At 38.0% G+C, this 27,403-nt stretch overlaps 1 protein-coding gene across 2 annotated transcripts in view; it reads left to right on the plus strand.

The window, feature by feature from the left end:
• DENND5A (DENN domain containing 5A) overlaps nucleotides 1-27,403 on the plus strand; it is a 65,032-nt gene that overhangs the window by 6,472 nt on the left and 31,157 nt on the right. For both annotated transcript variants that reach the window (XM_035550090.2, XM_035550091.2), the window contains exons 2-6: nucleotides 9,997-10,068; nucleotides 10,661-10,770; nucleotides 11,496-12,156; nucleotides 19,326-19,513; nucleotides 26,141-26,458. In XM_035550090.2, coding sequence (XP_035405983.1) covers nucleotides 9,997-10,068; nucleotides 10,661-10,770; nucleotides 11,496-12,156; nucleotides 19,326-19,513; nucleotides 26,141-26,458 — 1,349 coding nt within the window. The remainder of the gene's footprint in view (nucleotides 1-9,996; nucleotides 10,069-10,660; nucleotides 10,771-11,495; nucleotides 12,157-19,325; nucleotides 19,514-26,140; nucleotides 26,459-27,403) is intronic.

Consider the following 27,403-nt stretch of genomic DNA (forward strand, 5'->3'; position numbering starts at 1 on the left):
ACTCTACTATTTGCATGTATTACTTATTCTTCCTTAACTTGCTACTTTCAGCAGACTCCCTTACCACTGTTATCTCCCAAGTTTGCTTCCCAAGCCCAGCATTACCTTACAGAGCTGTCATCAGAATTACCTTGGGGAAAAGTCCCTTAATTTAACAAGGTCAGTGCCAGCTCTAACCAGCATAAGAATGTCATGTCCCTTTCTCGCTCTTTTATGTGTGTGGTCTGAGACTGAAGTCTGAGAGACCTCATTCTACACTTTCACTGAAAGCTGGTAATATTTCTGTTTAGACGCATCTCAGTCTTTCTGAGAATGAATCTGGCAGACATCTTATGGCAGCCAGGCAAATCCAGCTGTAGGCTGTTGTGGTCTCCCATCCCCTGGCCTTTCTGTGCTTCTGTCTCCTTCCCTTGCATGAGGGCAAGCTAGTCCTGTTGGATGTGGTTCAGTGAAGCACCGGGTCCAGGGGGCATCATGCCTCGGAGGGAGGAAAGAGGTTGGTAATGCACAGCCATTGACTGAACTGGCATAGGTGCCGTCAAACACAGCTCCACCAGGGACTTTTTCAGGCTGAAATCCATGTGAGCAGTCTGCAGGACCTGACCTCACCTCTCAGGGTTTCATGATCCAGAGGGCGAGAGTGAGGTTGCTTTTAAATACTGCACGTTCATTGTGTGCACTGAGCATTAGGTAGGTGTCACAGTGTTCACGTGCCCCATGAACTAGCATTTCCTCCACACGGGTCTGTCCTTCCACGTGTTAGGGTAGTAGCCTTGAGAAGAGCTGCCATGTTACAGGCGAGGCCTAATCTTGGCTTGGAAAATTAAGGAATCTGGACATAGCCACTGAATGAGGTGGTATGAGGATTCTTTTGATAATTCATTCCATGAACAGGCCAGAGTTGATTGTGTGTGGGTGACAGTGTGCTCTCTGGGAAGTACTTATTGTGGGGGTGTTGTGTTTTTTTTTTTTTTTTAGAGGGGGAGGTCATGGTGGTTTTTTCAGTTTGTCTGTTTTAGATTTTGTGTTTTTTCTTTCCCCTTTCCTTCATATAATGTCTTCCACAATGAAAAAAGATGTATAACACAATGTTTTTCTGTCTTGAAGCTCAACCACAGAAGGCATTTAACTCAAACTCTTGGTTCTGTGGAACCACAAACAGTCTTTGCTCCTGACTCTGAACAAAGGGGTGATACACAGAAGGAGCTAACTCGGACCTGTGACTTGTGTTTTTAGGACCGAATACAAGCACTGGACTTTGTTCTTCCTCTTATTTCTAGTCAGATTTTCATATTGAAAACTTTTTTTTTTCCAGACATGAATCTTTCTTCTTGTGAAGAAGAAAGGTGAGCTTGATGTGGTACATATGAAAGAAAAGAAAACTTGAGAGAAATGATTGATCAGATGATAAGGAAAAATATAGCTAGAGCTAGGATGAACTTCAGAGTTTGTCGTATACCTAGACCAAACTGTTAGCACATCTGATTAAATTTGTGCCTTTTTAAAAAAATAAACTCTATTAAAAAAATGTAAACTCCTCAAAATCAAGCAAGTAGATGACTTTCTCACAGGGCATTTTGTTTTGGGTCCTTAAGGCAGGTTACTGCAGAACAGTTTTCCAAGGCTTGATAAGAAAGTGAGGCTGGACTTCCTGTACTTGCTGATCAGTGTACATCATTGGAACAGCTTTTAAAATCTGCAGGAAAGGCTTAATTTGTATTTTTGAAATATTTTTTTTCCTCTTCAGTCCAAAATCTCAATGGTACTCTGGAAGAAAATAAGTGTTGGTGAAAGGAATGGAGAGATGCTTTGGTAATAACATTCAGTCCTTGTGCTTTTACATAGGCATCCTCCCATCAGTCCTCTGATCTGGAGGGCAGTGAGTGTGTAAAAAGTGCAGACATTAACTCACTGGGACACTTCAGTGTAGAAGGAGATGCACGGTGTTTCGTGACGGTTGCCTGAGGTGGTCTGTGCTTCTGTTTGCTCAGGGTTTTCTGAAGTAGGTCCACTGGGTCTGCCAACCTTGGAAGGGCATGAGGGGAACAGCTGATTTCTATATTAAATATACTTAAAATATGCTCATCTCCACTTCTGTTTTATATTTCTAGTACATGTAAAAGAATTCTGTTCTATTCTGAGGATAGGCCACTCTTTTTGTTTCTTAGTGTCTTCTTGTGCAAGTATTTCAGATTTGTTCTGTCAAAGACATGTACCCGCCCTGCTCCCTGCTGTGGCTGACAACATGCCTGTCATTGTAATTTTGAATGCTGCTTCTGTTGTTTAGTTGAAAACAGAGCTAAATATCTTTTTGTTATTTTTGCTGTGACTAAAGCAGAAAAAAAAAGCCTTTTAAAAACAATTCTGTTTTTAAGAGTACTTTTTTGAAAATTTGTATCAGGCAGTCTTGGTTTAAACACATTGTGTCCATCTGCTATCCTGCGTACATAGTAGTGAAAGAAAATAAATGGGCTTGGGATGTTTTTAAACAGGTAAGCTGGGGGGCTTTCTTGTTTGTTTTCTAAAAAGCTGCATTAGATGCTTGATGGCTTCCTTTGCCCCTTCCCTGCCCCACCTCTTTCCACCTTCCTTAAAACTGTACCAGAAAACTAAAAACAAAAGCTTTTGGTTTCCTGACCTTGCAGTCACAGAATGCAGATGTTGTCAGCTGTTTTTCTGTGGTACATTCAAATTGCTGTTGCAGTTTTGAAACTATTCCAGAATATGTGTGGCAGTGTGTTTTGTTGTCAACTAGATGAATACAGAGTTAAACAATAAATAGATATCTGTTAATTTCTTTATTCTCATTTGTCATAGAAGGCTTAGAAGAATTTACACCATTGAAGCAATGGATGGTCAAGATATCATTGGTATCCAGTGGAATTTACACCAAATATCCAGTTACACTGTGAAATTAACTCATATTTTTTTATTTCAGTTCACAGTGAGGTTCTTCGTATCACAATTGTTGAAAATAGGAAAAGCAAAAGAAAAAAAGAAAACATCAGGGTCTTTTACAGTCAACAGATTAGAGTTAACCTGTCTTTTTGTCCTTCTCGTATTTTTAGTGGCTGCAAGAGGGAGGATTATATTCTCCACTGAATGTTAAAATATATGTTGTATACTGAAAGGAACATGTTCTCATGGGATTGGAATAAAGGATTGTTAGAAGCAAGCTTGCATTCCTTAGTTGACAAACAGGTCAAAAATAAATTGGGGCCTTTCATCACACTGGTTATTTTCATCCTCTTCTCTCTGCTTCCTCTAAAGAAAATCTTTTGACTTTTACAGATGAAGGATGGCACTTCACCCAACATACAATTCAGTTACGCTTAAGTATAGGGCAGTTTGTCCCTAACACGTTTTCCTACCTTTGTTTTAGAAAGGTAGGCAGTGGACTTCCTTTGCCTTCGAGTTCCTTTGTCAGCGAAAGTAGAACAGTAACTTGCATAACGAAGTCTTTAGAGAAAGACACAGATGTGAGAGTCATAGATTGTGGATTTGTTACAAATCCCATGGAATGACAGCCATTAGAGACAGTTGACAAAAGTCCTGATTCACTACATACAGTGGATGAAACCCCTGATGTCAGTTGCTAAGACAGCAGTTCTGCAAGAAAACGAATGTGATACTGAAGAATATGAATTTTCTGATATGAATAATCTGACCCACTTTCAAGACTGCTGAAGTTCCAATTCAAGCAACAAATGAACTGGTGGAACCACCACTTCAGCTTGCACTGTGCCTGATGGTCTTGCCAGCAGTGGGGAGAGGAGAGGATAGAACTGCAGGACAGCGGGTTAATGAGTTTCAGCATAAAAGTGAAGAATTCATTTTGGTGTATATTCGAGGAGGAGGTTCTCTCAGAAAGGGAATCCTCTCTAATGAGAAATACGTACAGTTATGCCTAAGGAGAAGGAGCTGGGAGGAAGGAAGCAAGTCACAGTCTGAAGGCATTTGTCTGTTGATGGAGTGACTGCTTACGGATCTGGCAGCTGTAGCTTTCCTTGAATCATATTTTTTACTCCAAGAATTCTTGTTTAATGAATTTCTTACCTTAATCTGCCAAACCGAGTGTTTCCTATGTTGTAGTTTATTTGCAGTTATATATGACTTAACAGTTGTTTAAAAAGGAATCAGATAAATGTACTGCTTATTTTCATTTTTTGAAGTGAACTTTGGCTAATTATTGGAATATTAATAGCTCTTTAGCTATGCATTTAAATGACTTTTCTTTAATATTAGAATATGGGGTTCTGAAAAATCTTTCCTGTGATAGAAAGCATTCCTTTCTGTCTTTTTGAGAGCATATCTCAGAATGGCTGGTTTCTGTATAGCATGCTTTTCATTCCAGTGCCATTTGCAAGGTAGCATCTCTAAATACAGCCACTTCTAGGAATAAATTAAAATGTCATTGCTTTCCAGACGTTTGGCTCAGGTTTTTTTTTTTTTCCTTTGGTTTCTTCTTTGTTTTTTAAGGACTAGAATGGTTCAATGAGATTACTATCCCATTTCACATGTGTTATGATGAAGGCCATCAAATTTAATCATTTGTTTGGTTATCCTATTTTTTCTCTTAAGACTTGAAAATAGAATATTTGACTGTTTTTATTGGCAATTAGAAATGTGGTGTTATTTTTAACACATCTGCTTTGGCTTTAGTTTTAAGACATTGGTTCTTGGCATGACTGTTTATCCATGTCTAGAGACATCTTTATCACCTGTATTTTACGGTGTAACCAGGTCAACTGTTGGTCATCTGACAGTTTGGCTAATAAAGAAGTCATTAGATCTCCCAAGGTACGTGCGACCTCTTCTCTCCAGTGTTGTCATCCTCCACTCTCTCCAACCTTGTCCTAATTTTTCTCATTTGCTCCACTCTTTCATAATTTCTACAGTGTGGATTCCAGAAATGTGTACACTACCTGTTTTGCCAGCCAACTATTTTTGTTTAGACTTGGACCATATATTTTAGAGCTGGAGTAATTTTATGTTCAGTAAACGTAATTTTTGAGGATCCCATTCTTTCCAGAAAATTATCTTTATATATAGACATATAGACGAGACACTCATTTTAGTGGCATCAGGAATTGTATGTACAACCTCTGTATGCTGAAAAAAATTTCATGTGAATGTGTCCTTATGTGGAAAATATAACCATAATGTTTTGATTACATACTATCTCTAATATCACTTTCCATTCAAAGATATAATGTATGCAATAAAAATACACCAAAACTGAATGAATGGAATGAATAGCAGGCTATGTCACGTGAATTTAAAGAAATAAGCTGCTTGGCAGGGTGAAAGCAACAAACCACTTAAGCAGGATTGGTAGAGCTTTCTGGATTTCTTTGTTTTATAATTATCTTGAGCAGATCAGCGTGCTCAGTGAACAAATGAAGGTGGCAGTATTAATGATTCTTTAAAATCAGTGTTCCGTGACCGTTCAGATCTTTTGTCAGGCACTTGTGGTAACTAGGATAGCTGCTTCTGACTTGCTTTATTGTCAGAGTGGGAAAACTGAGCCAGATTCTACCCCTCAGATTACTGTTCAAAGGCTTTTCCAGCCAAGTTGCAGGGAGAGATTCCTGTATAGTTCTTAGTCTTGCATATATTTTAGAGTTGTAGCACTGCAGTCATTTTCTAAAAACTAAAACCAAGTAATGAATTGATAGCATATATAAAAGCTTTGATTTTTCAATTAAAAAGACAAAAACATAGTTTTATTTGCGAAATATGCCTAGCATTTTTTTGTCCAGTTTGTCCTTCCTAAGTAAGGACAATTTAAGCCAGACGGCACTGTTCTGTACCAGACAATTGTATTGTGGGAATGGAAATTTTGCATGGCAGGGTGTGGGCTACAAAGAAGGACGATTGATGTAGTGAAGAGAAAAAAATAGGGGAGGGTTAGAAACAACCTTAGAAAGAAATCAGCTCCTCAATAGGGAAAATCAAACTGTTAGAATCATGTAAAGGTTTCCTTGGGAACTTGCGTTAGAAATTTGCGAGCAATCCATCTGAACATGTATTGCTTCTGTTGCCATAAGCTACCTGAAAAGATGTATATGATTGACAGGCAGGGCTTGGATTTATGGTGTATGTGTTAAGAGTTTTAGTACAGCTGTAGCTTATTTTGTGACCACACATGAAGGTTTGACAGGAAATATCTTTACACATGGTTACATCAGATGGTTACATGAGATGAATAACGGTGACAGCAGCCATGAATTGTCCTCCCAGTTCTGTGAACATAATATTGCAAATGGCATAGTCAAAAAGGAGGAGAAAGGAGCGAGAGGTGTGTTTGTGGTGGTAGGATTTTAAGTCTGAATTCCCAGCCATTCGGAGGGGGCTTGTCTTCCTTTTTGTTTTTATTGAGAACTCAAAATTTCATCCTTTTCATTTACAATTACAAGTTTCAACTGAAAAGTGTATTTACGGTTTATATATTGGGAGGAAGTCATGAGTAATTGAGCCTACAAGTTGTATAACCACTTTTCTTATTACTTTGTTGGGAGGACCTTTCTCTTTTCCTTAGGAGTGCGAGGGTAAAGAATTGGATTTTTTTTTTTTTTCAGAGTAAATCAGGAAAGGGTAGAAGACCTTTGGGATTCGCTCCTCTTTTTACCCCACCTCAAACCTGAGGAAAGCTTGGTAGATAGCAATCTTCAATAACCAGCAAGATGCTATGCTTCACTCTAGTTTCTGTAACTTTTTTCCCCCTGTGTAATCTTGTAGAAAAGTTGTTTACATTGACAGGGATAGTTGTATGCAGGTACTTCCAAAGCAATGCTGTATCCCACAGATTAGGAACTCCACGTACGTAGTGTGTCTGTTTTTGAGTTTGTAAACCCAACTTCTGATCAGCCCAAGACAGGCTCTGCTGTCTTCTGCTTGCAGGTGGAGCAGGAAGAAAAGTCACAGGTAAGAGCAAGGTGGAGCATAAAAACGGGCCAGAGGCTGCCTGCATATGCTGCAAATCTGCATTGTGATATGGCTTACATTCAGCATTAGGTGTCTTACTAAAATACCACTCAGTAAGATGAGACGGTGTTGTTAGCTCAACTGTACAATACCCTGCATGTGTGCAGTAGCTTTTCTAATGCACTTGTAATTAGGAAGCCCAAATTACAGATGCATAGGCCAGAATCATTTAAAGAGAGGAACCTTATGAAAAGCAGGATTTGATGGTAGTAGTCCTTTAATAGAGTTCAAGTTCTCGCACTTAGGACATTCTGAAAATTGTAGGATACATCATATTTTTATTGGTTTATATTCTCTTACATCTTAATTTTCTCAGTTCTAGAATAAAACTTGTCCATTTTTGATGTTTCTCCTCCTGCATTTGTTAAAACCTTTCTTCAGAGTTTTCATCAAAACCCTTTCAATGAGTACTAAATTAATCAAATCTCTAATTTATAAAGAGATGGATCTTGAAACCTTTATTTATTTTTGCCTTCTGGAGATTTGCTGCACTTGGTGTTTTGCTGGAGCAAGGATTGTGTGTGAGAAGCTTCTAACCGCTCATAAATTTAGGAATTAAGGGTTAATTGCATATGGACACTGGGTATAAGCAAATATTGTTTGTAGTTTTTTTTTCCTGTCTTTTGATGGATGTCTATTGATAAGCACTAGGTGGTCAGTGGAAGAAATGAAAGGGGAGGCAATGGACCCGCAGGTGCTCTGGTTCTTACTGGTTGTAATGGCAAGAGAATTGTCTAGTCAGCATCCTGGAGTTGCACAGATCCACTTTCTGTTCCTGGGTTGAACTTTGCAGGTGTCAGTGAGCTCTCACTTGAGATTCCCTGCCCCATCAGTATCTTCTGAATTCAGCCTTGCTTGATCTGAAGGTCTGGTGGTTCGCTGTGTTACAAGCATTGAGGTTCTAACAAAAAGAGAGAGCTAATAAATTAAAAACTGTGCTGATGTGCAAAAGATGATGAGCATCATGCAAAAGTCAACAAGACAGGTACGAAACCAGGAAAGAAGTGAAGTGCTGTGCAGTAGCTGAATTGTTTGATCAAATGCAGGAAGGCATGTATGCTTCTGTCTGGATGTTGGTGGTGTTTTTCTGTGATCAGAAAGTAACAGCATCATCATATATTTTGCACTATTGATCATCCTAATGAGCAGGTCTTTAAGTCACAAATTTGTTTTTTTTCGAAAATATGTGTGGTCTTGCACATGGGTGAATCCAGGAATTGTGATGTGTGCTTTCCAAGATCATGAGAAAACTTGACATTCAGATTTGCTCCTTACATATGGGGAGAGGGGGAACAAACCAGCTTAGTAAACGTCTGAGGTTTTTCCTCAGCTATTTAAAAAAAAAAAAAAAAAAGCTGACATTACATCATCTGCACAGATGTAAATATAGAAAACAAGTAGGTGTGTTAAACCTCCTGACTTATTTTTTAAAACCTCTTTTACAGAGGATTCTCTTTACCAAGTGTATGTGTCAGTGAGTAGAGATGTGATGTGATGTTCTCTTCTTTCTCCTTCTGGGAGATCGGAAGTTTCTTTAAATCCCTATTTTCATCTTCTAAGGATTTTAGCTCTTGTGTAAGTGTTATTAAATGTTTTCTGTCATTGACTCTACTCTTTCCCAATATGGCTATATCTTAGGAAAGTTTTTATTTTTTTCCCCAAATCTCTCTCTGTATATATTTCTGACTTCCCAGATAGGCGTATTTTTTTTTCTCTCTGAGCAATGATATCATTGAACAAAATAATACAAATCTAGTCAGGGACATATTTGTGGAAAATCAGTTGAGTTGTTGCTTTTGAGACAAAAAAAAAAATATATCCCCACTTCAATTTCAGTGCTATAAAATAAGATCAATGAAATGGACGGGAGTATTTTAGGTACTGCGAGACCTGTCCTAGGTCTTGATTCAGGATAAGGTCCCTGAGGCAATATTTAAGATGTACTTAAACCCAGATCTAAAGTTAGGTGACATTAACCGTCAAAGTACTTGTAAGCATTCTCTGGAAACAAAGTTTTCTTGACTGTAGTGTGATGTGTTTGTCAGGTTCTTTATTGTCTACACACAGTGTTATAACCGCCTCTGCATGGCTACTTTGTGGAAGTAACGGTTCCCCAGAATAAAGATCCTAGTTGGTTTAGAAACGAGAGTCTTAAATACTACTGTAAAAGTAGAGAACAAACCCAACCATTTTCAAAATCAATTTCTATTGCCATGTAATTGCAGCGTGCAAGGAAATAAGAGAGGAGTTGAAGAGTGTTTTCTCTTTTGCAGGTGTTGCGGAAATAGTTTTATTTAAATCATATGATTTCATGCAATTCTGACCGATTGTTAGTGCAGCTGCCAACAGCTGCATGATCGCTTAGCTAATTGCATTCTGATAAGATAGCAAAGCTTATTTTAAGATATGCAGTTATGCTCTCTTTTTTCCTTTTTTTTTTCTTTTTGAAGAAACTGCGTGCATTCAGAAGACTAACTCTGTAGTTACTTCCAGGTGTCACAATGGACGTTTGTTGCTCTAGGGAAAATTTGAGAGGTTATAAGCGAGGTTTTATCAGCCAGTCTAGTGTATGGACAGAATCCGTGAAAAGTTAGAACCATGCTGCTTAAATTCATATATATACTTCTGTAGGCCTTGAAATGCTCTTGTCCTTGGGGCTAATTGCATCAACTGCTCTTTGGGAGTATTTTAGAGTTTAACAGGTAACGCTTTCCTTCATTTAACAGGTAACTAATTACTATTGTTGCATCAGTATAGTGGCTGAGAGTACAGGAACTGAGATCTGCTGTTACGTATCAATCATCTCCTTCAAGAAATATCTGTCTGAAATGTGACATTTGTATAATGTTGTATATGTATAGAAACCATATTGGGAGAGTAGACTCTCTGTTGTGCATGCTAGTTCGGTATAGAATACTTACATGTTGTTTGCTGTTGTGTGTTAGCTATTATAATTACAGTTGACAGTATAAAATTTATAATGCGGTGTTGTTTTTATTTGTTATATAGCTTTATGCCAGTATATACAGGCCTCTAAAACCCGAGATGGTGCCAGCCGTTTCATTTCAAGTACAACAGAAGGTAAAGGAAAAAGTGTGGGGAAAAAAAAAAACCACAATTTTTCATTCTTCTGATACCCTATCTTCATGCCTTTTGATCTTTTAACCCTTTAGACTCTCTCTTCACAGCCAACTTTTTGTAATAGATGGTGGATACCCTTTTTTCCTAAGTCTTGAAGAAGAAACTAAGTGATGCCACTTCTATGTTTGTCTTAAACTTGCATCATCTTTGTCTCTTGTCTATTTGTGCTTTTCTTCAGTAACAAAATTTCACTGAACCTTAAGCTTTAACTATGCTTTAATGAGAATCTGAAATATTTGAAGAGTAATTTAGAGAATTTCTGTCATAATCACAGTCTGAAGACAGTCACACTTACGGAAAAGCACAGATACTTAATGATATAGAAATGTTACAGTGCCAATCCTTGCTAATATCTGCAGTCTAATTATATGCTTTAACTAACTGTCTTGCATTTTCTGTTTCTCTTAAAAGGAATGTGTGTGTTTAAATCACTTAATCCTCACATCTACCTGCTGATGTCCTGCTTTTTGGCCCTGTTTGAGCTTAAAAAGAGAATGAAATACTTACTTCAGTGTCTTTCTTTCACCTTCAGGGGAAAACTTTGAACAGACTCCGTTAAGACGCACATTTAAGTCCAAAGTTCTTGCTCGCTATCCTGAGAATGTTGAATGGAACCCTTTTGACCAGGATGCAGTGGGAATGGTCAGTATCACTTAATGACTTTTGCTTTTAAGACGAACACCTACCTTAATAAGTGAAGGCATTCACTTGTATTTTCCTTGACAAAAAAAAAAAAAAAAGTTGTTGTGTGAAGTCTGTTATAGACTGTAAAAAAATTGCTTTAAATTTTGCAGGCTCAAAAGATTTTCTCATTTAATTGAGATATTTTTTAAAGGAAACCTAGTTAAAACTTATAAGTGATACATACATAGGACATTTTTTATTTTCTTTACAACTTTTTCTGTTACATTTTACAGAATAGCTTGGAGAAATAAGTTAGTGTGATTAATGAATCTTCTTTTGCGCATGAGTTTCTGTTTAAAGGAATGCAGTGTAGTTTTTTCATTTAGATCAAATATAGTACTTTTCTTTGACTGGTTTCTAGCCCTAGTGAATAAAATACTTTTATGTGAGTTTGTATTTTGTTGTTTTATTATCATTGAGGTTTGTAACAAAATGGTTATCACTCTCAATAGAAACCATATACAGTCCTTTCAACATGTTCCTTTACTTTTTCTAATTTGAATGTATATAAATGTATTGTACAGAGATGTAACACTTAATACATTTTTAATCTGAAACGTGATAGCAATCTGTGGATTCTAAATCCTATTTTAATGAATGCTCCATTTATTAATGAGGCAGGAGGATAGAAAAAAGTGTTAACTGATACTATTTCCCTTCCCCCCCCTTCTTTTTTTTTATAGCTGTGTATGCCTAAAGGGCTTGCTTTCAAGACACAAGCAGATTCTAGAGAACCTCAGTTCCACTCTTTTATTATTACTCGTGAAGATGGCTCACGGACATTTGGATTTTCTCTCACATTCTTTGAGGAAGTTACTAGCAAACAGATCTGCAGTGCAATGCAGACGTTGTATCATATGCACAATGCTGAATACGACATTCTTCATACTCCACCCACAAATGACAAAGATAGCTGCAGCAGCACTGGGGACTGCAATGGCACTTCTGTTTCAAAGCTACAGCGTTTTAACTCGTATGACATTAGCAGAGACACGCTCTATGTCTCAAAGTGCATTTGTCTGATTACTCCAATGTCTTTCATGAAAGCTTGCAAGAAAGTACTAGAACAACTTCACCAAGCAGTGACTTCACCTCAGCCGCCACCTCTACCTTTAGAAAGCTACATCTACAATATTCTCTATGAGGTTCCTCTTCCTCCAGCAGGAAGGTCATTAAAATTTTCAGGTGTTTATGGACCAATTATCTGCCAGAGGCCAAGCACCAATGAACTGCCATTATTTGATTTTCCAGTTAAAGAAGTTTTTGAATTGCTTGGAGTAGAAAATGTGGTTCAACTCTTTACCTGTGCCCTCTTGGAATTTCAGATACTGCTTTATTCACAGCGTGAGTACTTGATCTTTGTTTTCTTATCTGGTAGTTGTACTGGCACAAGGGCTTTTAATTTCTGGAATTTTTAGAATAAAATAAAAAAAATGAAAACACACCCACAACGCAACTTTAGCATGCTAATGGAGTAAGACTGATCTATATACAGGGTTTAATGTCAAGAAAAGATCTCGAGTTGCAAAGAGCTTTGTTTTGGTTCCTGTTTCTGGACACCTAAATGTAAAGACTTAGGCTTTCAAGTAATCTCATGTGTTCATGGACTGACTGTCCATTTTATTGTTGTCTCTGGAAGCGTTCTGTTGTTGGGTAGAGTAGTATGCTTTCTCTCATGTTCCTCTCCAGTTGCTTTGCTGAATTCTCCCTCCCATCTCTGCCAAACTGTGCATTTTGAGAACATAAAAAGCTATGTACGGTTTTGAAGAAGAATTAATGGTATGAATATAGTTTTTTCTTTGAGTACCTAAAGTCAAATTTCAATTGTTGTTTTGAAATAAAATTATCTGAAAAATGTAGTTTGCCTGAATTTAAATTCCAAATCTCTGTTAAGCCCTGAAATGGTTATTGCTGATATCATGTAAAAAAAATAAATTGCTTTTAAGACCATAGGCAGAACTATGCTGTGTTAAAATATTTTGAATACAGAGCTTCTTACTCTACATCCTGTTAGTCTAAAAGAGAGTACATGGAGTTAAGCCAGATTTTTTTCTACTTTTCTTTGTCCTAACATGGCTAACATTATGAATAGATGGGTTTGGACTAATGGTATGGATTAAAGTAGATAGACTGCATTTTGAACAGTTTTATAATAATGACAAGCCTAGAAGACCCTAAGCTGAATCCCAGGATAGCCTATGGTGGTACTGAAATCTGTTTTCAGTGTTTTCTTCCACTGAGCGGTCACTGAAATATGTGGAAAACAAATAGTAATTATTTATAAAGTATGTCCTGCAATTATTAGCAAAATTATCCAAACATGAAATAAAGATGTTTATGTGTATTGAGATGCGTGCATAGACTAAAGCCAAAGAATGATTTCATGTTATGGTCAAGGCAATCAAAAGTATATGATGGCAGTAAGGCATTATGTCTCAGCTGCATTGTGTAAACAATGTTAACTGCCAGAGAAAAACTCTGCAGTTGTTCAAACATCATCAAAAAAAAATAAATAAATATTGTACTTGATGGTAGTTAGTATCTTGGACTTTAAAAAAATAAAAATAAAATTTTCTTTTACGCCATGCCTAAGGGGATCTCTAGGTCCAGGCAATGCCTTGCATATTAGTCATAGAAGATCTGGAAATACTTGGCTAACAGACAAACTTAGTTGTGTTTTTTCCAGAATTGGATTAGACATTTATGTATTTGGGCTTTAGGGAAAGTTTGTTTATGTGGACAGCACTGTCTCACCAGAGCAGGATTCAAACCCCACCTCTTCCACCTGAAGACGGCAGTCCAGTCAGCCTGTAGTTGTTCTTGAGGTGTCACATACGGCAGACGCGTGTGTGTGCCTAGCCAGCTAGAAGCCTGTCAGGACGAGCAGTGCCTGGAACAGTGCTTCTGGATGTCTCTCCAGGCCGTTGTGTTACACATACTCGCTTCTCCTGGGCGGGCACTCAGCTCACGTGTGGACTGGCCTTCTATGTTCTGCCTTCTGTTTCCAACATCATCTTAATAGGCTTGACTTTTTCTTCCCTTCGGCACTTTCCGAGTGTCTGATCAGTGGTTAATTAATGTAGCTTAAAATAGCTCTGGGATGTGAGTTTTTTGATTGCACACACAGGCATATGGAAATCAAGAGAAAGGGATTAATGCAACCAAAGGCCTGTAGCCCTGGATCTTGGACAGTTTCTGTCCACTGTTTCCCCTGCCTTAAAGCAAACTTTGGATGAGTTGGGCTTCTCTACACCTTAATGAAGAGTCTTGTCTGAGTCTATCAAGTTTTCACTTGTAGTTTTTGGCTGAAAGTCCTCTTCTAGTAGAAAAATAAATTTCGTTATTTGTTTGCTGACTTTTGTCCATCAATTTTAGCAATCTAGTGCTTCCTCAGTAGCTGTAGGGTTTTTGAAACATGTACTTTCTGAAGTATTCAATCTTGGACTTTTTTTTTCTTGCTATTTTTCTTAAAAAAAAAAAAAAAAAAAAAGCAACACAACTTTTTGGGGCGGTTTGCTATTATTTACTGAGTTTATTGTCAAAGCTAATAGTGCGTTAATAACAGAAGTTACGGGATACTGCTGGAGTTGCCAGCAGTCAAGTTGAAGACTTTTCTAAAATGCTTTTGGTGAAGACATTCTTTATTTTCTTATTATTTGAAATGGCAGTGGGTAGTATTTTTGAAGTTCTAGAAATCAAGTTTTTCTTCCTGAAAATTCTCATGTCTTTTCTAACCGAGTTATTCTGTTTTCTTTTATGTGGCAGTGAAGTGGAAAATTGGTGGAGTGATTGCTTGCTTTGATGCTTAAAAGAATGCTATCAGTAGGAAAATGGAACATCTGACTGAGGTTCTGATTGTCTATACCTTTACCATTTCCTTCTTTTGCTTTGTTTTCTTTTAACTGGAGTATTCTCCTAAACATTCTGGTCTTTTCAGTGTGGTTAACCAGCATCCTTCTTGTTGTTTGCAGAACATGGGATGCTGAATGTAGATACGGATGATGGAGTGCTCAGTTCTGGGTGGAATTGGAAAGTACTTGAACTTTTGTAAAGGGCTTCCTCATGTTCTTGTACAAACAGTTCCGCGAGGTCTAGGTTGTTTTTGTGAATATAAATCTTAATTTTTTTAGCATCCTTTGGTTTTTGTAAATCTTTTGGTGCCCAAACCTGTGACAGCTGAAACTGCTGAGATCACTTCTACTTCTCCTAGGTCAGATGAGATTGCTGGATGTAGGTTTAAAAAAGTATAAGAGGGTTTGCTAATGAGGTTTGCTTTTTTAAATTTTTTACTCTTGGAGGGCTTTGCAGCCAGATATATTTGTTTTTTTGAAACAAATTATGTAGCATTTTAAGTTGCTGGCTGTCCTTGGAATTGGAGTAACTTCACTTGGCAGTGATTGTGTTCTGCTTTTGAGATTCCTTTGACATGTTTCTGACATTATGCCTCTGGAAATTCTTCTTTTGTCCCACTATATTGGCACAGTTTGTATGTTTGGGATCAGTGTAATCCAAATGTAGGGAGTGAGCTCCTTGATTTGACTGTTGTCTTGTGAGCATTGCCTCTCCCACTTGGGAAAGTGTTAGAGGAACATACGTGCCTATGAGATGATGAAGAACTTGAAGCTGCTCCTAGTGCTGAGCTGCTACTAAGGAATTCAGGCAAAAATACAAGAAGACAATGGTGCTGAAGACCTTTAGTAGTTGTGCCCTCACTAGATTATTTTGCAGAAGCTGGTTTGCTTTCCTGCAGTTTATGTTGCTCTTACATCTGTGAAACAGATTTATTTCTTATCTCTATAGAGCACATAGAGCTTTTCTGAAAAGTGTGTGCTGAGTTAGGACAGTTGCAAAATCTGCTTGGAGGAAGCTTTTCTAAACAGCTAAAAACAATAAAAAGAGAAATACAATGCACCACTGCCACAGATGATCTTGCTCAGTTTTATTTTTCTGTGTATTTTCTGGCTGCTGCCATTTTCAAGTAAAAATTACAGGTTTTTTAGTTGATTGCTTTGACTTGAATCACTCCTCCCATTTACTTCACTTGCTTACAATGATGTTCCCTCTGGAGATGTAAAGTCTTAGTTTTCATTTCTTTGCACTGTTAGTCCCATGTTGGCAGACTCCAGTCATGACATAAGACATTTTCTTATGCCTCCAATGACTTAGAAAACCTGCTGCTTGGTGCAGGCATCTTTAATCAGCCTGTCAGACACAAAAGTGAACATGAATAGGAAGTTCTTTGACCCACTACCTCTGCTAACCACAATTCTCTCTTACTGCAGTTGCAGGTGTTTTTTTTTTTTCAGTAAAAAGCCCAATTAAAGAAGTGCATGTTTTTTCCTAAGGAGTCTGATGTATTGAATACCTGTTCTCAGAACAACTTTTTATTTTTACATGCCTAAAGGAAACTCTAGGTCCAGCAGTGCTTTTTTCTGATGGCTCAACTGCATGTCTTGTGCCTACAGGGACTGCCTATATAACTCTTTTTCACCTGATCCTCTTCAGCTTAAGGAGAGACTTAACCGTGTCAAATAGCATATCCTTCTAGTTTAGTCACATACTTTCTGAAGATGTCCAAACTCATCTGTAGTAACGGTCCTCCACTGTAAGGGCAACTCTGCTTTAAACTAACAGTGTGGGAGTGGCATGGGGGATGGAAATTATTTGACAAATATAGCAGTATTTCACTGTCATCTCTGAAGATGAGGAGGATAAACTATTCCAGAACGTGATCATTTTCAATTGGTGAAGTCTGAGGATTTCTAAAGGTTCTTACAGACATCTCTGTGGTAGCATGTGAGAATGGAGAGTTGGAGTCATGGTTCAGAGAGCGTCCCTTACTGCTCCTCTCTTTCCAGACTCAAGATTCATCACTTCTGCTTCTTTTTCCTGGATTTGTTTGCATTTTGCAGATTAACAAAAATGTCTAGATGTACTAGTTACAGATAGTGTAAATTTATTTTAATATGCACTTTGAGAATATATTTTACACTCAGCAATTGGTTAGAAGAACCAGTCAGCCCTTTTCAGCAATTGTAAAGCAAATGATCATCTAAAAGAAAGTAGCTGTTTTTTTCCTTCCACGTTGATCAGTTAAGTACTTCCCATCCCAACAGTGCACTAGTGGTGTGTCACTTTTCCTCTACCAGTGCTCTTGTACAATATAAAGCCTGTGTCGTTTACACCAGAATAAGCATGCTCTGGTTTCAAAAACAAGATTAGCACCACTACTGAAGCACTTTCTACCTATTGTGTGGTGCTTTTTTTTTCCTAAATCCTTCGTAATTCTTTAATACCAGAAGTACGCTGTTTTCCCCTTTTTTGTAAAACAAATGAAACACCACACCCTCGCTGGATAGGTATAACTTAAGAAAGCATTCAAGTTGTTTTGGTTTATGTTTGCAGGCTTCTTGTATTTATCCTTTTGTCACTGGCTCCTGAAGTGCATAAAGCTTGCAGAATGTAGTGACCATTCTTTGCAGGCTGTGGTAGTGCAGGTCAAGTGGTTGGGAATGGATTATGCCATGTGGCTATCCAGGATCAGAGAGTGTGTTTGCAGATAGCTGGGTTGCAGGAGGTAGTTGCTGACTGGACAGAAAATTTGAATTATTGATTTTACTTTGTAATTAATTTGAAAGGCTAATTCTAAAGTTAGCATAATGACAGAGAGAGAAGTTGTATTTAAATCAGCCAGCAGAATTAGACAAGTTTTTTTTGTGTGTGTGTAGTAGGAAAACACTTTCTATTCTGAGACTTGTTCTTTCAGATAAACAAGCTTGAATATGAACCAGCTGGAATATTTGTGTATCTCTGGCTTCTTTAAGGTAGCTTTTAACGCTGAAGAAAACAGGGTATGGAGTAGATTCTTCTTCCAAAAGCTTATCATTAATTCATCACTTCTTAGCATTCAGTCTGTGATTAAAGCTGCAAACCAGTAAGTAACTGTCCAGGCAGAATAGGGGAGTGTTGCTAGTAATGTTGATTGAATTGTTCCCTAACGTGCTTCAGTCCAGGTATGCTATTTGCAAAAACATAGAACTGTTTAAGGCGTCCTAGCTCATTTTGATTTAAGGAGCACCAGCACAGTAGATCTGGTGTGAGACAGTGACGAGTAACTTTATGCAGTAACAGTTTTCTCTGGCTTAGCTTGATCTGAAACTGAAAATCAAAAGTCTGGATTGCAGAATTGACTGCTGTCAGCAAAACCTGTGATGAGTTCCTCTTGCAGACCCCAGACTCTATAACTTTGTTTCCTTGCAAAACTAATCATGAATGCCAGGAACTGCTTAATTTTACTCTGGAGTGTTTGTTTAGAACAAATATTTCTTGCACTTTTCATATCCACCCTGCAACAGTGTAGTAACAGCTTCAGAAACCTCAATGCCTGAACCTGTGTATTCAAGCTTCTTTTGCAATATCATATTGTCTGTAATTTTATGAATGTGTTGGAAGACACCCCCTCCCACCACACATGCATAGACACACTCACATGCACAAAGGATACTGTTGTGGTGTTTTTTTTCTCTTCCTGCTATTCCCTCTGCCTCCCTTTCTGGCTGGAATTAGGTATTGTTGCAGTATCATGCAAAAGGCATCCTTTGTTTACAGCTTGTACTGTATTTATAGCTTGATTGACGATAGGAGCTGTCTTAGTCTTACAAGCTTGCTTTATGGTCTTTCCAGCCTGGCTGCTCAGAAGCGTTTTGAACATTTTAGTGGTTGTTTGCATTAAACCACATGTTCTCAGTTCATCTGGTGTTGCCTCTTTTGCAGTATATAGATATCAAAAACCATTAGAGATGATTCCAGAGTATAAAAGAGGAGGGAGAGGTTTTGGCCCAGCATACTGCAGTATTAACTGCTCTAGACACAAGCTGCTGAATAAAAAAGATCTTTTTGTATGCATGTTGCATAGGTGCAGCTAGCACTGCTGTTAAATTCTGTGAGGAAGAGTTGTTTTTACATTAAACTGAGAGTTTGGTCATATGTTGCAAAGGATAAATGAAGGTGATCCTTTTTATTTTTTACACAGATATTTCGGTCCCTCTATTGGGTTGGCTACTATGCAGCATACTTTATAGACGTTTAAGCACTCTCTTAAAAATGTTTATCTGAGAGATGCCAGATGCCTTGGTTTTCATCCAAGGCTTGCATAGAAAGCCATAAGCACAGAGAAAATATTTCCGATGTATTTCTTAGACAATTACAATACAGCTTCCATACTCAGAATGGTGTACCTGTTTGTAACCCTGGTTGAGGTAGCAGAGGGTGACTTAATGGATGCTAAGACTTAACTTGCTCATTTGTGTATGACTTGTAGAATGACCTACTTTGTGTTGAGCTCTCTTTGTTGTTTCAGCAAAATGGGCTTGGTGTACAAGTGTTGGCTTTCATTAAAGATGCTGCTCAGTTAGTAGCGAGTTTTGTGGTTTTAAAGCAAGCTCTCGTTTCTTTAATTCAGACTGACTTAAATATGTTTATGAAAAGTATTTTTCTTTCTTGCTCTTTTTCAGATTATCAGAGACTGATGACTGTGGCAGAGACCATCACAGCACTGATGTTTCCATTTCAGTGGCAGCATGTGTATGTTCCTATCCTTCCAGCATCCCTCCTTCATTTTCTTGATGCTCCCGTCCCTTACCTGATGGGCTTGCACTCCAATGGATTGGATGACAGGTCTAAGCTGGAACTGCCTCAGGAGGTGAGAGGAGCTTGTTTCAATTGATTAAATAATGTGTGTAGCTATGAGAGAAGTGAGGAATGAGACAAAAGATAACTGTAAATTGTTAACTGTAACAGCCATTGTGAAATTCCCGCTGGCTCTGATTTGGGATAGATCTTATCTTTTTGGAGATTCTGGAGAAAATTCGATGAAATTGCTAAATAAAACCCCATCTTTTGAATTGTATGCTCTGATAAAGTTAGACTATAATTTTACATGTCTTTTACAGAAGGAACAATTTTATGCTGCAAAACTAACGTATGTTGTGCCAGGAAATGCAGAAAAGATCATTGTGACCTTAAGGTCAAAAAAGCTGCTACGGCCAAAAGGCCTTGCAGCTGCTTGTGTGGTGCTGACTGAGCAAATCTTTACTGACATCAGTGCTGTGCTCTGCTCGTTCTGGTTCCTAGCTGTGCAGGATTAGGCTGGGTTTCTCTGCACTGTGTTTCTGAGTTGGGGTTGGTTTACCTGGACCCAGCTGGTCAGTTGTCTGTACCAAAACTATTTCAGTTTTTCCTCTGAATGTAAACTTCAGCTCACAGCAAAATGTCAGCAGCTACTTAAGCAAACTGGTGCTAATGGGGATAGTGCTAAGGAAATCCTTCCTTGTAGTGAGCTTATGTTAACAACAGCTACTGCATGAATTATGGGAATGGTCCATAAAGGTTTTGCAACTCATACGTGGGGCTGGGACTACATTAAGACCACATAGAGGTTGTTTTTATTTTATCCTGTTGTTCACAAATATTATTTTTAGAGCTGTGCCAGGAGAGACTTTAGGAGCTGTTTGCGAGAATCAAGGGACCAAGAGGGGTTGAGCACTACCTGAGGTAGCAGAGGAGGTGCCTGCAGGAGCCAGCAACTACCTGTGGGAAGTATGTGTCAGGTGGCTGGTGGCTCTTTGGGTCAGGCAGTTCTATCGGTAGTCTGGATGGCTTCTCTTGTAGAGTATCACTGGTGTGTTTCCTCTTGTAAGTAGCAACTGATGAGAGTTGAAGTGTGGTCTGGCTGGCTGTTGCGAAGAAGCTGGACAGCTCAATCCGATAGCACTGTGGGAAGCTGGTGTTTGCAGAATTGTTAGCTGTGGAACTGCATGGGTCTGGCCTGTGCTAGTCTGCTTACTAGTGTAGGTGTAACTTCACAGGGGAAGGACTGGGTAAATCATGGAAAACATTCTGCTTAGAAAATCCTACTAGTGTCTATAATCTTTGTCACTTTCTCTGGTTGCCAATTTGTTTCTATTATCATTTAAATTACTGGAGAAGCAGTGTGGAGAAGAAGTGTGGCAGGGAGAGGGTTTTTTGGTGATCGTGGTTGTTGCTTTTTTTTTTTTATCTGCTTCATTATTAGATGGTTCTGCAACATAGCTTGACATAAACTTCCTAAAAAAGCTATGTGAAAATAAAGACAAGATATTTTTGTGAACTGCCAGTCTGGTCACCATGCCAACATTGCTCTTTTTACTCAAATCCATATGCTGATAGTTTTCATTGGCTTTTCCTGGCAAGTTGAAAAGAAATTTTTTCCTCAAATTGTTGTGTTATTTTCCTGATAAAGCTCAAGTCTTTATAAATCTCTTGATTTCTTTTTCTCCCTCTCTTTTTGCATTGGCATAATTAATAACAGAGTAATTAAGTCTTTATTAATTAATAACAGAGTAATAACAGTAGTTAACACAGGAAGTTCCATCTGAACATGGGGGAAAAAGTTCTTTACTGGAAGAGGGACTGAGCACTGGCACAGGTTGCCCAGGGAGGTTGTGGTGTCTCCTTCCTTGGAGATATTCAAAAGCTGCCTGGACACAATCCTGGGTAATGTGCTTTAGGGGACCTGCTTGAGCAGGAAGGCTAAATGGTCTAAATGGTCTCCAGAGGCACTTTACAACCTCAGGCATTCTGTGATGAACGTAATGTGTGTTCTTGCCATGAAAAAAGTTTGTTTTTGTTTACTACATTTTTACAAAACTTTGAATGCATTGACAGGCCTAATTAATATGGCTAGTATACTTTTTATAGAGGATAGCTGGAGGATAGTAAAGTGTATGTGTGAGGAATGTATATTAACATACACCATGGATGTTCTCATTATTTTAGGAAGTTTCAGAAAGACTGTCCTCTCTTTGTAAAGAGAGATTTTTCTAATTTTGAAATTACTCTGGGACCTCAAAATAAACAATTTTGAATGGATGTTTCAATTATTTAAAGGGTAAAGGTTTTTAAAGAGCCTTATCAGGTTACTTTGGAAGTTTGAAGTAAGGTAGATCTGTTTATAGATGTTAAAAATGAAATTAAAGCGGTATTAAAAAAAAATCACCTGGCACCACAACTTAATTTTGTTTGTTTTTTTTAGGTAGTCTTTAGTGAAGGTGGAGGAGTAGATTTTTGATACAGTCTTACTGAGATGTTGTTGGGGAGGGAAGGAAAGGACACAGAGTACTTGGGATATCAGCAGGAATGTGCCCATGTAATGGAATATGCTGCAGGATACAAACTTGTCCTGAAGCTTCAGCTTTTCTGTTGTACCTACCCATTGTTGTCCCCCACCCCTCTCCAAAAGTGAGCTTTTACAGTTGGGTACATGGCTTAGTCTGAGGAATCCCCCTGGGAGTCACTGCTGAGTAAGGTTTTTTGGTAACTGCTGAAGTTCTTAGTGCTGCGCTTTGGGAAAGTAGCTATGGTATACAAGTGGACTTTAACATATAGCAGAGACTTCAAAGATGCCTAAGAAGTTGCCCTATATAGATAGGTTTGTTTATCCAGGAGGTAAACTAGGCTGGGAAGAAGAAAAGCTCGCTGTTGTTGAGATTTGCACTGAGAGTATTTACTATTAAAAAGCAAAACAAGAACAAATCTGCTGTTCTAATGAGGCATAAATGTACCATTTAAAATGCAAAGCAGAATCTGAAGCGCACGTTAGTCTCACTAAGTGAAACTACTGATCAGTATCAGAATTTCTGATAACAACAATTTAATCAGCTCTAATATATTTAGAACTGCAGATTACAGGTTCATCTCAAAACAACTTTGAATTCTGATTAGGCCTTCAGATACCCTTCATTTAAAGAGCCAGATAAGCTCTAAACATAATTCCTCACGGAGAAGCTGACAAGAAACATGAAGAAAATGTCATGATACAACAGTAGAAGAGGGCATAGGGATTCTATTATGTGTACGTAAAGACAAATTTATCATTGGTAACAAAAGCAATATTACTATTTAGTATTGCTTATCTCTAACGTTTAGAATGTATATGATACTATATGAAATCTTCAGGGTTATGTGATGATCTCAGTTTCCAAGTCCTGCCTCTAGGCTTCTAATTCACAGATATAGTATCAGTATTTTCCTCCCTTATCAGAAGGGGTATACAGAGAGCTGTTCTACGTTCTAATTTATTTTGAGTCCTGAAAAAATATATTTTTGGCTTTGTCTTGAAACTGCGTAAACTGCATCTCTGTTGCGAATCCACTCATATGGATGGATGGGACAGTTCTTATTATCTAATATCTAACTTAAACAAGGAATAGGGAAGTGAGGTTTGATGGAAAATCTAGTTAGTGCTTCTCAGTTGAAGGGCATTGAGTATAATATTAGGAAGAGTATAATATTGCTATCTAACATGGCAAGGATACCTCAGTGTCACTATAGATCTCCTGGTTGTGGTTTTGTATTGAAGTTGTGAAAATAGTTATTTGTATTGCTCTAAATGTTTTAAAAATGCTTTAGGCTAATATATTTGAAAAGACTGACTGTCCGAACTGTTAGGTCTTCCACAGGCATGCCATAAAGCTTGTTTAGGTTTGCTTGTCGTGGCAGTCTTCCATATTTTGGTCACAGCTGATGCTTTAAGGAATGCTTTACCATGGGAGTGTGGAAACCCAGCTGTATCTGAGAAGTTAATGCTTTGTCAGATGATAGTTAAAATCTTCAGCAAAATAACCTAGTACAAAATGTAAGTTTGCATTGCCCAGTGGTGAAATAACTCAAGTTCACCAACGATATGAAGACCCTGACTCTCAATGGTCTGCTAAAATTATTAAGAGGCTCCAAACTTACTGTAGGGTCGAGCTTCTTGTGTATGTCAGTGATACAGTACACTTAAAAGTTAAGCTTGTTCTTACGTGTATTGCTGCTTTTGCTGAGGGCTCTTTCTGTGTGCATGAGCATCCTTGTGGTTTCACTGGTGGCTGCATCAGAGGCCTGTAAGGAACCCAGAAACGAAAGGGCGGGGGAGGCATGGGAGAAGCTGTGCTAGAATGATAAGGTGCTGCAGAAACTGAAGGGGAAGGCAGGAACATGTAGCTGTTTCAGATGTTGCTAGCAAAATGTGGTTTGTTTATCGAGAAAATTTATCAAAATGGTGGTTAAACTAGCAGTCTTGCAAATCATAAACCCACCAAATACCGAAGTAAGACTGTTTTTTGATGTGTCTTTGAATTTCCTTTTAAAGAAACTTGTGCAAAGCTATAGCGATATATTTTTAATAGGCAAGTTAATCTTGGCCACTTCATGCTTCTGAATTTGTGTGTGCATCTTGTCACTCACCTGCATGTGAATAATGGAAATTGAAATTATTCTGAGTCAAAATAAGCAACGTTAAATCTTCCAGCACTTGTTAAATCAAACAAAAACAGTATCTTCTTTAAAAATCTTATTTTTAATGAAGTGTTCCAAAGGATCTTGGGCAATAAACTTAGCTTTTAAAGTCTTCCAAATTTTCTAAAAGAAAGCATACATATCTGTCATATTAACAAAGAAATAGATTCTCAGTATTTTTATTTCAACCATTAACAAGATGTTACTGAATACTAAATCTTAACAAAATCTGTGTTTTTTTAAATTTGTTTGTTTTAGAAGATAGGTCTCTTGAAAAGCCTTTTTTCCTCTTGATGCCAACATATTTAGATCAGACTGACCATGATAATTATTTTGAAAGATAGTTGCTGCTCTGTATGTATTTTCATGTTATCTGCTGGTGTGACAGATCTTTGATAATACCGCAGATTTATTGACAGACTTCAGTTTTATGTTTTCCTGTACTGCCATGTTAAAGAGCCACTCGACGAGTTAAATTCATGTTTCTGAAGACTGCAGCTTTAAGTTGTTCTACATCACAAATTCTGATTTTTCCATGAAGATCAGTAGTGCTGAGAATGAACACAAAAAGTCATCATTTACTCACAGGAGTTCTTTAGAATTTAGGAATTCTGTAAACGTACTTTCCACTAGCCAACCATGCACATATATATTTACATACCATGTTTCATGTCTTTTAAGTGAAGTTGGGTGGTTATTTGCAAAGTCACAGAGGTGATGTGTACTGCAGAAATGCTGTAGATGAATGTCTCTTAGTCTTTCAATGCTGTATTCAAGCAGAAAACTTAACTCAGTCATGTTTCAATCTGACTGTCGAGGAGGGGATCTGAAAACCTGCATGCGACTTGTAGTCTGAGCACCTGTGCTGGGCAAAGAATTAGATAGAATGTATTTTCACTTCAGGGTGTCAGTGGGGCAGGGAGCTTACTCATTGTTTAGAGAATAAGCTCTTCCTTTTTAGACATTATTTCGGGAGAACCTAAATCATTTCCTTCTTTTTTTTTTTTTTTTTTGAACAGTCCTGAAAGGAAGGATATGGGCTTGATGCAGGCGTTGCTAGATGTGTGTGTAGTTTTGGCCCTTATTGTACTTGAGGTGAAACTAAAGAATTGCAATTGTCCTCTGGCTTTGGAATTGGTGGGAGCAGTCTAACTCCACTGAGGCAACCGAAAATTTTGCTGTTGACCTCAGGGCATCAGGCTTTGGCATCATGTGTATATATATGAACATTGACGTGTATCTACGTTCCTAAGATGTGTAAGATTTTCACCAAAACTCACCAAATATAGGGTGAGCTAAATCCTAGAAAGATATGTAACTTCTTTTGATGTTGTTATAGAAGCTACATAGGTGGATTCCTTTTCTTTTTTCTTTTTTTTTTTTTTTTAACTTGGTCTTTAGTAAATGAGTGAGATTGGAACAGGAAAACAGAATCAAACCTACCAGTTCAAATATTTTTTTTTTCCTTTTTCCGCCCTGGAAGCAAGCATCTAATCTTCCTTGGGGAACCGAGGAAGTTGTTTACCAAAAAGAGAAGACAATGTTATTGCAGCTTCTGCAATGTCGTTACGCTTTTCCAAGTGGAATTTGCTGAACTTCAGAGGAATGGGTTTATAATCTAAGCAAGGTAGTCACTTGTTTATGTATGCAGACGTAGAAAATACTGTTGCAAATATCCTGTAGTTAAAATCTAGCTGTATGTGTATATATGAACAAAATCACACACCTGTACCTAATATACGCTACAATCTCTTTTTTATCTGGTTTACCACTTTAAAAATGAGTCTTCTCCTTTAATTACCTCCTTGGACATGGAAATGTAGGCCTCAGTAATGCTTTCTTCAAAGCCACCTGACCCATTTCATCATGGTTGGGGCAGGTTTGTTTTACAAAATAACTGAGCAAATACATATGTGTTCGATTCTTTTAATAAGCACCAAATCCAAAGACAAAATGTGACCCTTGTGCTTAATGGTATTCTAACGGTATCCTGTTCTAAATTAAATTCCAGGCTAACCTCTGCTTTGTGGATATAGACAACCATTTCATCGAGCTGCCAGAAGACTTGCCCCAGTTTCCAAACAAACTTGAGTTTGTTCAGGAAATTTCAGAGATACTAATGGCATTTGGAATTCCACCGGAGGGAAACCTTCACTGTAGTGAAAGTGCCTCCAAGATGAAGAGCCTCAGAGCATGTGACCTAGTTTCTGATAAAAGAAATGGGAACATAGCAGGATCACCTTTGAATTCCTATGAGCTGCTAAAGGAAAATGAGACCATTGCAAGACTCCAAGCACTAGTTAAAAGAACAGGTGTGAGTCTAGAAAAGGTAAGCTATGAAATGATCTACACTGTCTCTGGAACCGCAGTAGCAGACGGTCTGAAGTGTTGATCTAAAGAGTGGCTTTGTGTTCACTGGAAAGAACTTCATTTAACATGTACATAAACCTTGTGAACATTTGCGGAGACAAGGACAAGTCATAGGGGAGGAGTTTTTTTTTTTTTTTTGGCCAAGACCATGTATTTAAAAATACATTTGCCTTGTGTATTCTTGATTTTAAGATTTATTCTAAATTTACATCACTTTCTTATGATTTACATGGCTATAACTGACATCCAGATAATCCTGAAGTTGGAATCCAACCTTGTTTGCTATGGGTATCTTTGTTTTACATTGTGTAGAGTATGTGCAATTTTGCTTGCCTATTACCTGCTTGCTCTAGAGATGCTGTGATATGTTTCTAGTTGACATTGTAAATTGTGTTAATGTCTGATCCAGCAAGTGAATGTGTACACAGCTTGTGGTGACCCCAGTTGTATTTTTGAGTTGGGGGGGGGTGGAAATGTGGCCCTTCTTGCATAAAAGATTTTACCCGAAGAACCACTGTGGAATTTTTGAACCTTTGTAGAACAGAGTGAAGGCTTTCTGAGTAAAACTTTTATTTCTGGCATGTTTAAGTTATCTTGACCAGTTCTTCCTTGAGACTTACTCCTACCGATGTGACCATACCCTGACCTACAGGTGGGGACAGAGACAGAAACTGTGTGATCTAGAATCAAGGAGGAGGGCAGCTTTGAGGGGAAGGGTCTGCATGGGGGTTATAAGAAGCATCATTTGGTTACTAACTATACAGGATTAGATGCTCAAATTAACTATGTTCCTCCTCAAGTTTTTCTTTTGCATTTTCTTCTTCTTGTTCGGGGGAAAACTGGTAAGAAGCTATTGTTCTTTTGCTGTTTGGATTGGGAAGTGATGGGAGAAGTACAGGCCTTT

This window comes from Cygnus atratus, chromosome 5 (genome assembly GCF_013377495.2).
Source record: "Cygnus atratus isolate AKBS03 ecotype Queensland, Australia chromosome 5, CAtr_DNAZoo_HiC_assembly, whole genome shotgun sequence".
In the NCBI taxonomy this organism is placed as follows: domain Eukaryota; kingdom Metazoa; phylum Chordata; class Aves; order Anseriformes; family Anatidae; genus Cygnus; species Cygnus atratus.